This window comes from Sycon ciliatum, chromosome 12, assembly GCF_964019385.1.
Source record: "Sycon ciliatum chromosome 12, ocSycCili1.1, whole genome shotgun sequence".
NCBI lineage: Eukaryota > Metazoa > Porifera > Calcarea > Leucosolenida > Sycettidae > Sycon > Sycon ciliatum.
This window is the reverse complement of record NC_088654.1, coordinates 1,011,601-1,026,614: the sequence shown is the minus strand read 5'-3', so window position 1 is coordinate 1,026,614 and position 15,014 is coordinate 1,011,601. Positions and strand designations below refer to the sequence as shown.

Sequence of the window (15,014 nt, the reverse complement as noted above, 5' to 3'; positions counted from 1 at the left end):
CGACCACGGCACCCAACGGAGCTAAGAATCGCACTTCGTCCATCAAGCAACATCTGTCAGCCCGTACCAATTGTCGTGAGTTGCACAGTGATAATGTGTTCTCAATATTGTCACGTGGTAGATGTGCGTTGCCTCTGGCCGTGTTAGAAGCTTTGTATATCCGTAAGTTAGATCCTGAACTTTGCGTACAGAAAGAAAGTGTGTTGTCGCTACAATTGTTTGATGTTACTCCTCGTCGAGGTGTTAACAATGTAACTTAATTTGCTCACTATGTTTTTGTCGCTATTATTATTTCGTTCGAGTTTTGTGTCGTGCTGAACTTGATACTTTTTCCACCTTGTTACGAGTGTTGTTATCTCATATCTTTACGCTATATAAGTTTTAGTCTTTCCAACTTGAGCCATTCCCTGTATAATCCACGTAGGTTATTACTATTATTATTATTATTATTGTAAAAGAGAAAAGGACATATGGATACGAGTTTAGAGTAACTCTCCATCACTGTAACATGATACTATATACAGTCATAAAGTGCAATAACTATGTCCTTTTCTCTTTTACATTTATTTATGGCTCAACATCCGAGTTTCAAATTATTATTATTATTATTATTATTGACGACTACACCATAGCTCAGTGGTTAGAGCATCGCTGGCTACAAGCGAGGGTCCCTGGTTCGAGTCCTGGTGGTGGCAGTCAATTTTTTCTTCAGACTTTTCCCGTTTGTCTCTTTCCCTCAAACCAGTCAGTATTTTACGACTTGGGGCTCCCCGCGTGCTAGTTTGTACGTGAAGTGTGTGGGTTACAGTGAGGGCTGCGTCCCACCCGCCTGTGTGGATTCACAGGAAGTGTGAGTTACGAAGTCTGAGGAAAATGTTGAACGGCCTCTGCTGGGATGACGACTACACCATAGCTCAGTGGTTAGAGCATCGCTGGCTACAAGCGAGGGTCCCTGGTTCGAGTCCTGGTGGTGGCAGTCAATTTTTTCTTCAGACTTTTCCCGTTTGTCTCTTTCCCTCAAACCAGTCAGTATTTTACGACTTGGGGCTCCCCGCGTGCTAGTTTGTACGTGAAGTGTGTGGGTTACAGTGAGGGCTGCGTCCCACCCGCCTGTGTGGATTCACAGGAAGTGTGAGTTACGAAGTCTGAGGAAAATGTTGAACGGCCTCTGCTGGGATGACGACTACACCATAGCTCAGTGGTTAGAGCATCGCTGGCTACAAGCGAGGGTCCCTGGTTCGAGTCCTGGTGGTGGCAGTCAATTTTTTCTTCAGACTTTTCCCGTTTGTCTCTTTCCCTCAAACCAGTCAGTATTTTACGACTTGGGGCTCCCCGCGTGCTAGTTTGTACGTGAAGTGTGTGGGTTACAGTGAGGGCTGCGTCCCACCCGCCTGTGTGGATTCACAGGAAGTGTGAGTTACGAAGTCTGAGGAAAATGTTGAACGGCCTCTGCTGGGATGACGACTACACCATAGCTCAGTGGTTAGAGCATCGCTGGCTACAAGCGAGGGTCCCTGGTTCGAGTCCTGGTGGTGGCAGTCAATTTTTTCTTCAGACTTTTCCCGTTTGTCTCTTTCCCTCAAACCAGTCAGTATTTTACGACTTGGGGCTCCCCGCGTGCTAGTTTGTACGTGAAGTGTGTGGGTTACAGTGAGGGCTGCGTCCCACCCGCCTGTGTGGATTCACAGGAAGTGTGAGTTACGAAGTCTGAGGAAAATGTTGAACGGCCTCTGCTGGGATGACGACTACACCATAGCTCAGTGGTTAGAGCATCGCTGGCTACAAGCGAGGGTCCCTGGTTCGAGTCCTGGTGGTGGCAGTCAATTTTTTCTTCAGACTTTTCCCGTTTGTCTCTTTCCCTCAAACCAGTCAGTATTTTACGACTTGGGGCTCCCCGCGTGCTAGTTTGTACGTGAAGTGTGTGGGTTACAGTGAGGGCTGCGTCCCACCCGCCTGTGTGGATTCACAGGAAGTGTGAGTTACGAAGTCTGAGGAAAATGTTGAACGGCCTCTGCTGGGATGACGACTACACCATAGCTCAGTGGTTAGAGCATCGCTGGCTACAAGCGAGGGTCCCTGGTTCGAGTCCTGGTGGTGGCAGTCAATTTTTTCTTCAGACTTTTCCCGTTTGTCTCTTTCCCTCAAACCAGTCAGTATTTTACGACTTGGGGCTCCCCGCGTGCTAGTTTGTACGTGAAGTGTGTGGGTTACAGTGAGGGCTGCGTCCCACCCGCCTGTGTGGATTCACAGGAAGTGTGAGTTACGAAGTCTGAGGAAAATGTTGAACGGCCTCTGCTGGGATGACGACTACACCATAGCTCAGTGGTTAGAGCATCGCTGGCTACAAGCGAGGGTCCCTGGTTCGAGTCCTGGTGGTGGCAGTCAATTTTTTCTTCAGACTTTTCCCGTTTGTCTCTTTCCCTCAAACCAGTCAGTATTTTACGACTTGGGGCTCCCCGCGTGCTAGTTTGTACGTGAAGTGTGTGGGTTACAGTGAGGGCTGCGTCCCACCCGCCTGTGTGGATTCACAGGAAGTGTGAGTTACGAAGTCTGAGGAAAATGTTGAACGGCCTCTGCTGGGATGACGACTACACCATAGCTCAGTGGTTAGAGCATCGCTGGCTACAAGCGAGGGTCCCTGGTTCGAGTCCTGGTGGTGGCAGTCAATTTTTTCTTCAGACTTTTCCCGTTTGTCTCTTTCCCTCAAACCAGTCAGTATTTTACGACTTGGGGCTCCCCGCGTGCTAGTTTGTACGTGAAGTGTGTGGGTTACAGTGAGGGCTGCGTCCCACCCGCCTGTGTGGATTCACAGGAAGTGTGAGTTACGAAGTCTGAGGAAAATGTTGAACGGCCTCTGCTGGGATGACGACTACACCATAGCTCAGTGGTTAGAGCATCGCTGGCTACAAGCGAGGGTCCCTGGTTCGAGTCCTGGTGGTGGCAGTCAATTTTTTCTTCAGACTTTTCCCGTTTGTCTCTTTCCCTCAAACCAGTCAGTATTTTACGACTTGGGGCTCCCCGCGTGCTAGTTTGTACGTGAAGTGTGTGGGTTACAGTGAGGGCTGCGTCCCACCCGCCTGTGTGGATTCACAGGAAGTGTGAGTTACGAAGTCTGAGGAAAATGTTGAACGGCCTCTGCTGGGATGACGACTACACCATAGCTCAGTGGTTAGAGCATCGCTGGCTACAAGCGAGGGTCCCTGGTTCGAGTCCTGGTGGTGGCAGTCAATTTTTTCTTCAGACTTTTCCCGTTTGTCTCTTTCCCTCAAACCAGTCAGTATTTTACGACTTGGGGCTCCCCGCGTGCTAGTTTGTACGTGAAGTGTGTGGGTTACAGTGAGGGCTGCGTCCCACCCGCCTGTGTGGATTCACAGGAAGTGTGAGTTACGAAGTCTGAGGAAAATGTTGAACGGCCTCTGCTGGGATGACGACTACACCATAGCTCAGTGGTTAGAGCATCGCTGGCTACAAGCGAGGGTCCCTGGTTCGAGTCCTGGTGGTGGCAGTCAATTTTTTCTTCAGACTTTTCCCGTTTGTCTCTTTCCCTCAAACCAGTCAGTATTTTACGACTTGGGGCTCCCCGCGTGCTAGTTTGTACGTGAAGTGTGTGGGTTACAGTGAGGGCTGCGTCCCACCCGCCTGTGTGGATTCACAGGAAGTGTGAGTTACGAAGTCTGAGGAAAATGTTGAACGGCCTCTGCTGGGATGACGACTACACCATAGCTCAGTGGTTAGAGCATCGCTGGCTACAAGCGAGGGTCCCTGGTTCGAGTCCTGGTGGTGGCAGTCAATTTTTTCTTCAGACTTTTCCCGTTTGTCTCTTTCCCTCAAACCAGTCAGTATTTTACGACTTGGGGCTCCCCGCGTGCTAGTTTGTACGTGAAGTGTGTGGGTTACAGTGAGGGCTGCGTCCCACCCGCCTGTGTGGATTCACAGGAAGTGTGAGTTACGAAGTCTGAGGAAAATGTTGAACGGCCTCTGCTGGGATGACGACTACACCATAGCTCAGTGGTTAGAGCATCGCTGGCTACAAGCGAGGGTCCCTGGTTCGAGTCCTGGTGGTGGCAGTCAATTTTTTCTTCAGACTTTTCCCGTTTGTCTCTTTCCCTCAAACCAGTCAGTATTTTACGACTTGGGGCTCCCCGCGTGCTAGTTTGTACGTGAAGTGTGTGGGTTACAGTGAGGGCTGCGTCCCACCCGCCTGTGTGGATTCACAGGAAGTGTGAGTTACGAAGTCTGAGGAAAATGTTGAACGGCCTCTGCTGGGATGACGACTACACCATAGCTCAGTGGTTAGAGCATCGCTGGCTACAAGCGAGGGTCCCTGGTTCGAGTCCTGGTGGTGGCAGTCAATTTTTTCTTCAGACTTTTCCCGTTTGTCTCTTTCCCTCAAACCAGTCAGTATTTTACGACTTGGGGCTCCCCGCGTGCTAGTTTGTACGTGAAGTGTGTGGGTTACAGTGAGGGCTGCGTCCCACCCGCCTGTGTGGATTCACAGGAAGTGTGAGTTACGAAGTCTGAGGAAAATGTTGAACGGCCTCTGCTGGGATGACGACTACACCATAGCTCAGTGGTTAGAGCATCGCTGGCTACAAGCGAGGGTCCCTGGTTCGAGTCCTGGTGGTGGCAGTCAATTTTTTCTTCAGACTTTTCCCGTTTGTCTCTTTCCCTCAAACCAGTCAGTATTTTACGACTTGGGGCTCCCCGCGTGCTAGTTTGAACGTGAAGTGTGTGGGTTACAGTGAGGGCTGCGTCCCACCCGCCTGTGTGGATTCACAGGAAGTGTGAGTTACGAAGTCTGAGGAAAATGTTGAACGGCCTCTGCTGGGATGACGACTACACCATAGCTCAGTGGTTAGAGCATCGCTGGCTACAAGCGAGGGTCCCTGGTTCGAGTCCTGGTGGTGGCAGTCAATTTTTTCTTCAGACTTTTCCCGTTAGTCTCTTTCCCTCAAACCAGTCAGTATTTTACGACTTGGGGCTCCCCGCGTGCTAGTTTGTACGTGAAGTGTGTGGGTTACAGTGAGGGCTGCGTCCCACCCGCCTGTGTGGATTCACAGGAAGTGTGAGTTACGAAGTCTGAGGAAAATGTTGAACGGCCTCTGCTGGGATGACGACTACACCATAGCTCAGTGGTTAGAGCATCGCTGGCTACAAGCGAGGGTCCCTGGTTCGAGTCCTGGTGGTGGCAGTCAATTTTTTCTTCAGACTTTTCCCGTTTGTCTCTTTCCCTCAAACCAGTCAGTATTTTACGACTTGGGGCTCCCCGCGTGCTAGTTTGTACGTGAAGTGTGTGGGTTACAGTGAGGGCTGCGTCCCACCCGCCTGTGTGGATTCACAGGAAGTGTGAGTTACGAAGTCTGAGGAAAATGTTGAACGGCCTCTGCTGGGATGACGACTACACCATAGCTCAGTGGTTAGAGCATCGCTGGCTACAAGCGAGGGTCCCTGGTTCGAGTCCTGGTGGTGGCAGTCAATTTTTTCTTCAGACTTTTCCCGTTTGTCTCTTTCCCTCAAACCAGTCAGTATTTTACGACTTGGGGCTCCCCGCGTGCTAGTTTGTACGTGAAGTGTGTGGGTTACAGTGAGGGCTGCGTCCCACCCGCCTGTGTGGATTCACAGGAAGTGTGAGTTACGAAGTCTGAGGAAAATGTTGAACGGCCTCTGCTGGGATGACGACTACACCATAGCTCAGTGGTTAGAGCATCGCTGGCTACAAGCGAGGGTCCCTGGTTCGAGTCCTGGTGGTGGCAGTCAATTTTTTCTTCAGACTTTTCCCGTTTGTCTCTTTCCCTCAAACCAGTCAGTATTTTACGACTTGGGGCTCCCCGCGTGCTAGTTTGTACGTGAAGTGTGTGGGTTACAGTGAGGGCTGCGTCCCACCCGCCTGTGTGGATTCACAGGAAGTGTGAGTTACGAAGTCTGAGGAAAATGTTGAACGGCCTCTGCTGGGATGACGACTACACCATAGCTCAGTGGTTAGAGCATCGCTGGCTACAAGCGAGGGTCCCTGGTTCGAGTCCTGGTGGTGGCAGTCAATTTTTTCTTCAGACTTTTCCCGTTTGTCTCTTTCCCTCAAACCAGTCAGTATTTTACGACTTGGGGCTCCCCGCGTGCTAGTTTGTACGTGAAGTGTGTGGGTTACAGTGAGGGCTGCGTCCCACCCGCCTGTGTGGATTCACAGGAAGTGTGAGTTACGAAGTCTGAGGAAAATGTTGAACGGCCTCTGCTGGGATGACGACTACACCATAGCTCAGTGGTTAGAGCATCGCTGGCTACAAGCGAGGGTCCCTGGTTCGAGTCCTGGTGGTGGCAGTCAATTTTTTCTTCAGACTTTTCCCGTTTGTCTCTTTCCCTCAAACCAGTCAGTATTTTACGACTTGGGGCTCCCCGCGTGCTAGTTTGTACGTGAAGTGTGTGGGTTACAGTGAGGGCTGCGTCCCACCCGCCTGTGTGGATTCACAGGAAGTGTGAGTTACGAAGTCTGAGGAAAATGTTGAACGGCCTCTGCTGGGATGACGACTACACCATAGCTCAGTGGTTAGAGCATCGCTGGCTACAAGCGAGGGTCCCTGGTTCGAGTCCTGGTGGTGGCAGTCAATTTTTTCTTCAGACTTTTCCCGTTTGTCTCTTTCCCTCAAACCAGTCAGTATTTTACGACTTGGGGCTCCCCGCGTGCTAGTTTGTACGTGAAGTGTGTGGGTTACAGTGAGGGCTGCGTCCCACCCGCCTGTGTGGATTCACAGGAAGTGTGAGTTACGAAGTCTGAGGAAAATGTTGAACGGCCTCTGCTGGGATGACGACTACACCATAGCTCAGTGGTTAGAGCATCGCTGGCTACAAGCGAGGGTCCCTGGTTCGAGTCCTGGTGGTGGCAGTCAATTTTTTCTTCAGACTTTTCCCGTTTGTCTCTTTCCCTCAAACCAGTCAGTATTTTACGACTTGGGGCTCCCCGCGTGCTAGTTTGTACGTGAAGTGTGTGGGTTACAGTGAGGGCTGCGTCCCACCCGCCTGTGTGGATTCACAGGAAGTGTGAGTTACGAAGTCTGAGGAAAATGTTGAACGGCCTCTGCTGGGATGACGACTACACCATAGCTCAGTGGTTAGAGCATCGCTGGCTACAAGCGAGGGTCCCTGGTTCGAGTCCTGGTGGTGGCAGTCAATTTTTTCTTCAGACTTTTCCCGTTTGTCTCTTTCCCTCAAACCAGTCAGTATTTTACGACTTGGGGCTCCCCGCGTGCTAGTTTGTACGTGAAGTGTGTGGGTTACAGTGAGGGCTGCGTCCCACCCGCCTGTGTGGATTCACAGGAAGTGTGAGTTACGAAGTCTGAGGAAAATGTTGAACGGCCTCTGCTGGGATGACGACTACACCATAGCTCAGTGGTTAGAGCATCGCTGGCTACAAGCGAGGGTCCCTGGTTCGAGTCCTGGTGGTGGCAGTCAATTTTTTCTTCAGACTTTTCCCGTTTGTCTCTTTCCCTCAAACCAGTCAGTATTTTACGACTTGGGGCTCCCCGCGTGCTAGTTTGTACGTGAAGTGTGTGGGTTACAGTGAGGGCTGCGTCCCACCCGCCTGTGTGGATTCACAGGAAGTGTGAGTTACGAAGTCTGAGGAAAATGTTGAACGGCCTCTGCTGGGATGACGACTACACCATAGCTCAGTGGTTAGAGCATCGCTGGCTACAAGCGAGGGTCCCTGGTTCGAGTCCTGGTGGTGGCAGTCAATTTTTTCTTCAGACTTTTCCCGTTTGTCTCTTTCCCTCAAACCAGTCAGTATTTTACGACTTGGGGCTCCCCGCGTGCTAGTTTGTACGTGAAGTGTGTGGGTTACAGTGAGGGCTGCGTCCCACCCGCCTGTGTGGATTCACAGGAAGTGTGAGTTACGAAGTCTGAGGAAAATGTTGAACGGCCTCTGCTGGGATGACGACTACACCATAGCTCAGTGGTTAGAGCATCGCTGGCTACAAGCGAGGGTCCCTGGTTCGAGTCCTGGTGGTGGCAGTCAATTTTTTCTTCAGACTTTTCCCGTTTGTCTCTTTCCCTCAAACCAGTCAGTATTTTACGACTTGGGGCTCCCCGCGTGCTAGTTTGTACGTGAAGTGTGTGGGTTACAGTGAGGGCTGCGTCCCACCCGCCTGTGTGGATTCACAGGAAGTGTGAGTTACGAAGTCTGAGGAAAATGTTGAACGGCCTCTGCTGGGATGACGACTACACCATAGCTCAGTGGTTAGAGCATCGCTGGCTACAAGCGAGGGTCCCTGGTTCGAGTCCTGGTGGTGGCAGTCAATTTTTTCTTCAGACTTTTCCCGTTTGTCTCTTTCCCTCAAACCAGTCAGTATTTTACGACTTGGGGCTCCCCGCGTGCTAGTTTGTACGTGAAGTGTGTGGGTTACAGTGAGGGCTGCGTCCCACCCGCCTGTGTGGATTCACAGGAAGTGTGAGTTACGAAGTCTGAGGAAAATGTTGAACGGCCTCTGCTGGGATGACGACTACACCATAGCTCAGTGGTTAGAGCATCGCTGGCTACAAGCGAGGGTCCCTGGTTCGAGTCCTGGTGGTGGCAGTCAATTTTTTCTTCAGACTTTTCCCGTTTGTCTCTTTCCCTCAAACCAGTCAGTATTTTACGACTTGGGGCTCCCCGCGTGCTAGTTTGTACGTGAAGTGTGTGGGTTACAGTGAGGGCTGCGTCCCACCCGCCTGTGTGGATTCACAGGAAGTGTGAGTTACGAAGTCTGAGGAAAATGTTGAACGGCCTCTGCTGGGATGACGACTACACCATAGCTCAGTGGTTAGAGCATCGCTGGCTACAAGCGAGGGTCCCTGGTTCGAGTCCTGGTGGTGGCAGTCAATTTTTTCTTCAGACTTTTCCCGTTTGTCTCTTTCCCTCAAACCAGTCAGTATTTTACGACTTGGGGCTCCCCGCGTGCTAGTTTGTACGTGAAGTGTGTGGGTTACAGTGAGGGCTGCGTCCCACCCGCCTGTGTGGATTCACAGGAAGTGTGAGTTACGAAGTCTGAGGAAAATGTTGAACGGCCTCTGCTGGGATGACGACTACACCATAGCTCAGTGGTTAGAGCATCGCTGGCTACAAGCGAGGGTCCCTGGTTCGAGTCCTGGTGGTGGCAGTCAATTTTTTCTTCAGACTTTTCCCGTTTGTCTCTTTCCCTCAAACCAGTCAGTATTTTACGACTTGGGGCTCCCCGCGTGCTAGTTTGTACGTGAAGTGTGTGGGTTACAGTGAGGGCTGCGTCCCACCCGCCTGTGTGGATTCACAGGAAGTGTGAGTTACGAAGTCTGAGGAAAATGTTGAACGGCCTCTGCTGGGATGACGACTACACCATAGCTCAGTGGTTAGAGCATCGCTGGCTACAAGCGAGGGTCCCTGGTTCGAGTCCTGGTGGTGGCAGTCAATTTTTTCTTCAGACTTTTCCCGTTTGTCTCTTTCCCTCAAACCAGTCAGTATTTTACGACTTGGGGCTCCCCGCGTGCTAGTTTGTACGTGAAGTGTGTGGGTTACAGTGAGGGCTGCGTCCCACCCGCCTGTGTGGATTCACAGGAAGTGTGAGTTACGAAGTCTGAGGAAAATGTTGAACGGCCTCTGCTGGGATGACGACTACACCATAGCTCAGTGGTTAGAGCATCGCTGGCTACAAGCGAGGGTCCCTGGTTCGAGTCCTGGTGGTGGCAGTCAATTTTTTCTTCAGACTTTTCCCGTTTGTCTCTTTCCCTCAAACCAGTCAGTATTATTATTATTATTATTATTATTATTATTATTATTATTATAGACAACACCTCATGGCATGAGATGAAAATCAGCCAGTACGGGAGATGTGGGTGTTAACCAACCATGGTGAATAAAAGAAGAAAAGTAATGATCAAGACGGAGAAGCATGGGAGGGACAGGTGATGGTGAATCTAGTGAGCATATTTAAATGTGTCCAGGGTACCGGCATTGCGCGTAGTAGCGGACAGCGCAAGCCAAGCAGAGTAGGCAACAAAGAGTGGAGAATGTACAAGGGAGGACGTTTTAGCCAAGGGGAGGGCAACAGAGCATCTTGTCTGGGAGCCATCTGTGATTCGGAACCAGTTATACACGCTAAGATAAGGAGGATGTAGAGCTAGTTTAAATTTGTGAGCAAAAGTGCAAAATAATGTTTGACGGTGGGTCGACAGTGGGCAAGCATTTGCAAGGACCTATTATTATTATTATGCACACACTCATGGCCCAGGCCAATCAAGGAGGAGGTGAGGGCGATTATAGCCAGCTGTTGTGAACCCTCTAAGATTCTCTAAATTGTCAGGATCGTACGACCACACGGCACGAGGACAACACTTTTCCTTTTAGACAGTATATTTCACTTCATCGAATAATTAACAATGAACACTAATAACATCAGCTATTTATAGCATGCAAAACAGCGTACATGCAAAACATACGCATATGAAACTGGACATAACAGCGTATACAGCAAAACGCACACAACGCATATAGCGTATGCCATGCAGCAACATCAGCGGTACGGCGGAGTCAAAATACAACATTTCAACGAATACCATGCCATAAGCGCGAAGGCCTTTCCCAATTGGGAACTGGTGGTTTACAACATTCTCCCCACCAAAGGGCTTCTCACCGCCGTACAACAGTGCACACAAGTCAAAAACGATCCGGGGCTCTGACTACGCGCCCAGAACGCGTCATCTCCTGCTGCCGTGGTGGTGGTAACGGTGCTGACGGTTCATACGCTGGCTGCTGAGGGACGATAGCAGGTTGAGCGGTATCGGCAAGCCCAGGAGCCACGTCCTGTGACGATACTTCTAATGGCACTAACCTTTGGATCGGCCTCAACAGGGTACTGGTACTCAACTTAACCTTGGCAACACGACGCTTACCATCTCGACCAGGGAATAACTCGATAACAAAGACATCGAGAACAAAGACAACATCACCCATAGCTAAAGGCCGCGACATGGTCTGTTGGTGCTTGTTCAGCTGACTTAGGTACTCCACCTCCCAACGATTCTTGACATGCTCCAGTGTCCGACTGAGGTAACGCAATCTCGATGACATCTGCGCAGCGTCCAGGGTACCTGCTGGCTTCTCTGACGACATCCAGATGTTACCCAGGGGCGTACATAGGGCGGTTCCCGGGATGCCCGGGAACCAGTAAAAAAATTTCGATGTGGGTACGGAGAAATTTTTTTGATCCATGTACTACTACTGTGTACAGTGCATATGAGGCCTGCAGACGCACTGTGCCTGTACTTACATGACTGTACTACTCCGTGGAGACGTCTGGAGCTGTGTTCAGAACGCACTGCATGCATTCATGCAGTAACAATACTAGCCCATGATAGGGGTCCGCGTGAAACGACCGAATAGTACTCGAAAATCGAAATAGAAAATTACAAGCACGCTCATCGATTATTCGAAAAGTTTCGATTACTAGTCATGTACATGACTTTGTACAGTCATGTACTGACTGTACTTGTACAGTGTAGTACTCGATTATGCACACAGTGCGCATGTGCAGATGATTGTAGATCGTCTGCGCCGATCGGTGCGCGCGAGATCAGCTTTGCGGTGTGCAGAAACATGACATCCTGAAGTGCTACATGTACGCTTGGCTGCATGCCGCTTCTGTGTTCACATAGTTCACGCTTGGCTGCACGCCGCTTTAGCGTTCACATAGTTCACGCTTGGCTGCACGCCGGGCATGACGCTCCAGCTTTCAGTTCACCACTGTTCACGCTTGGCTAGCTTGTTTGTGTGCCATCACCGCACACACGTCTTGCTGGTGCCGATCCGACATGTCAATGACAGGCCTAGTACAATCCTGTACATGTACATGTACATCACACCTACCATCTGCACTAGTAACAGGTGTAACATGTTACTGTCTGTGTTAGTGGAGCTGGGGGCCAGCCTGGGGCACCTTTGTGATACTCCCGCATCCTACTACTGAACTGGGTGCTGTTTAGACTTTAGTGTTTGCTGAGCCATGCACTGCTCCGCGGTCCGGTCCATAGTACACAGTCCGTGAACCTATAAAGTACAGAGTCTGAAGTTCGGTAGTTACATCGATTCCTGGGTCTCAAAGTCATTTCCTTTGCAGTTTGTTTTGACAAGGTTGGTTGTGTTTTTGACGGTGCTTTCGCTTTGTGAAACATGAAGCGTCGACATCCAGAGGGCCAGCGCTCTATTCAGAGCTATTTTCAGCAGCCGGCAAAGCGTGCAGCCAGTGACGAAGGTCATGCGACAGAAGAGAATGCGGACGCAGCGGCACCTGACTTGCAATCGGAGTCTGGAACGAGTAGCGCAGAGGAAGACATCGTTGGCGAAGCTGTCGAGTCTGCAACGAGCAGCGCAGACGAAGAAATCGTCGGCGAAGCTGTAGACCAACCGTTGTTGGAAGCGGCTGGAACATGCAAGGCTTACTTCACCGACATTGGAGAGTGTTGGAAGGGGTATTCTGCTGGTGGACTTCCACAGTGGAATCCAGTGCCCCGAAATTTGCCGGACACGGACAAGATATCCGTGATCGAAAATCATTGTGCGCCGCAGAAGGACTTCATATTTCCTGTACGTGTCCAGACGGATGGAAAACAGCGCCGCTTTCAGCGATCCTGGTTGGAGGAATTTCCCTGGATAGTTTATTCACCGGCGTGCAACGGCGGCTTCTGCTTGCCCTGTGTCATGTTTGCACCAGACGATCCGAAGCTTGGGCAGCTTTACCGCAGTCCTCTGGAGAATTTCACCCGATTCAAGACTGCTTGCAACCGTCATGCTGAACAGAACATCCACAAAAACGCCTTGGCAAAGTTCAGTCATTTCAAGTCACAAGTGCGTAGCAACGACATCGTCCAGCAACTTGTGGATGTTAACTCCACCCAGTCAGAGGAGAACATGCAGAAACTCCGTGGGATTGTGGAAACGGTGATTGTCTGCGGCAAGCAGAATATTCCTCTACGTGCCCACCGAAATGAACTGTACAATCCAGGTCGAGATGAACAAGTAGCTGGGAATCCTGGTAATTTCCTGGCTCTTATGGACTTCCGTGCTGGTGCCGGTGATGCCTCTGTGTCCAGGTCGTTCCACAAGAAGCCAGGTGGCGGCAGGTCCATCAAGTACACAACACCAAGAATTCAAAACCAGCTTGTGGAATGCTGTGGGGATGATATCAGGAAACAGATTCTGGACGAAGTGAAGAAATCACCATTCTTCACCGTGCTTGCTGATGAAGCCACCGATGCAAGCAACACAGAGCAAATGGCAATTGTTCTACGCTACCTGGACTCTACTTTCCAGGTCACTGAGGCATTTCTCTCCTTCGTAGCTTGCAGCAATGGCACCACCGGTGAAGCTCTCGCAAACGAAATCAAGACCCAGCTGCTAAACTGGGGCCTTGACATGACCAAGCTGAGGGGCCAAGGCTATGATGGAGCCGGAAACATGGCAGGTGATATCCGAGGCTGTGCCGCTCGTATTACTGCTGAATATCCCAAGGCTCTCTACCTGCACTGCTGCTCGCATGCCCTCAACCTGTGCATAATGGCTGCATCGAAGATCAATTCTGTTGCTGCCATGTGGACAACTCTGCGCGAGGTTAGCTTCTTCTTCAACTCTTCTCCGAAACGGCAGCAAAAGCTAAGTGAAGTGATAACTGCATCGACTCCGGATGAGGTGAAGGCACGGAAGCTGACTGATCTTTGCCGAACCCGCTGGTCTGCACGCCATACAGCTCTGGTAACATTTGCTGCGCTTATGAAACCCGTCATCCGCACTCTCGAAGAGATAAGTTCTGCTCCTCGTACCGAATGGAACAGCAACACTGCCGGTCAAGCTAGTGCCTTCCTGAAGTCCCTCTTGTCCTTCGACTTTATCGCGGCATTTGGCATTGTTTCAGAGGTGATGAGCATCATCCAGAGTTTGACATCTTCCCTTCAGGAAGCATCTTTGGATATCGTCCAAGCATACCGCAATGTTGGAGCAGTTCACCAGCAACTGAAGGATGCCCGTGAGAAGGTGACAGAGCAACATGGCAAATGGTGGGCCACTGTGATCTCCACGGCCAGTGACTTTGACATCACGCCATCAACACCTAGGACATGTGGCAGGCAGCAGCATCGAGCCAACGCACCGGCAGCTACACCCCAGCAGTATTATGAGAGAACACTCACAATCCCAATGTTGGATGAGCTGTCTGGTCACATGGAGAGTAAATTCAGCAAGCACCAGCGCACGGCAGGTATGGGTTTGAGTCTACTCCCAGCAAGCATTGTGAAGAGCCCAGCGACATGCAAAGTGGCAGCATTGGCCTTTGCAACGGAGTACGAGTCCGATCTACCTGGAGATCAGTCATTGTCTTCCTTCTCTGCAGAACTGGATCGCTGGATTGCACTGGCATCAACAACAGCACAAGCAGACCTACCTTCCAGTGTTCCTGACGCACTATTGCTTGCACAAAGTACGCTGTCGCCATGTATCCTTCGCCTGCTTTCCATTGTTGCTGTTCTGCCAGCCACCTCCTGCTCCTGTGAGCGCAGCATCAGTTCCCTTCGTCGACTCAAAACGTACCTCAGGTCAACGATGACAAACCACCGTCTCTGTGGCTTGGCTCTACTCCATGTTCACTACACAAGGCAAGTGAATGTGGAAAGTGTGATTCGTCAGTTCCTCCTGATGGCACCAAGAAACATTATCGCACCTGTCTCTGCTACCAGTGTGGCTGCTGTTGAATCGTCAGAGAGTGATGACAGTGACTTCAGCAATGATGACAGTGAGTAAAGTATTCACACCCTTGCTTTTCCATTGGCTGCAAATATACTTCCCCAAATGAAAGACCAACTACTTACGATTTCAGCTAGCGACTCCTGCGAACTTCCAAGTAGCCAAGGGTCCTTGTATTTTGTCATACTTGTAAATACTTCTAGCTTTCCTTTTATTTTTGGGCATTTATTAACATTATTGCCTTTAACCCTTTGAAGCCCAAGGACGAGTATACTCGTCCCTAGTG

General features: G+C 50.6%; 1 protein-coding gene across 1 annotated transcript; it reads left to right on the top strand.

Annotated features, from left to right (window-relative positions):
• Window positions 1-11,151: 11,151 nt before the first annotated feature.
• On the top strand, window positions 11,152-14,874 carry LOC135828498 (52 kDa repressor of the inhibitor of the protein kinase-like). The gene has a single exon (XM_065340940.1). The coding sequence runs from the start codon at window positions 12,167-12,169 to the stop codon at window positions 14,783-14,785; it is 2,619 nt and encodes an 872-aa protein (XP_065197012.1). The 5' UTR covers window positions 11,152-12,166; the 3' UTR covers window positions 14,786-14,874.
• Window positions 14,875-15,014: the final 140 nt, after the last annotated feature.

Excerpts from the sequence above, each read along its gene's own strand:
- LOC135828498 (XM_065340940.1), top strand. The coding sequence starts at position 12,167 with ATGAAGCGTCGACATCCAGAGGGCCAGCGCTCTATTCAGAGCTATTTT.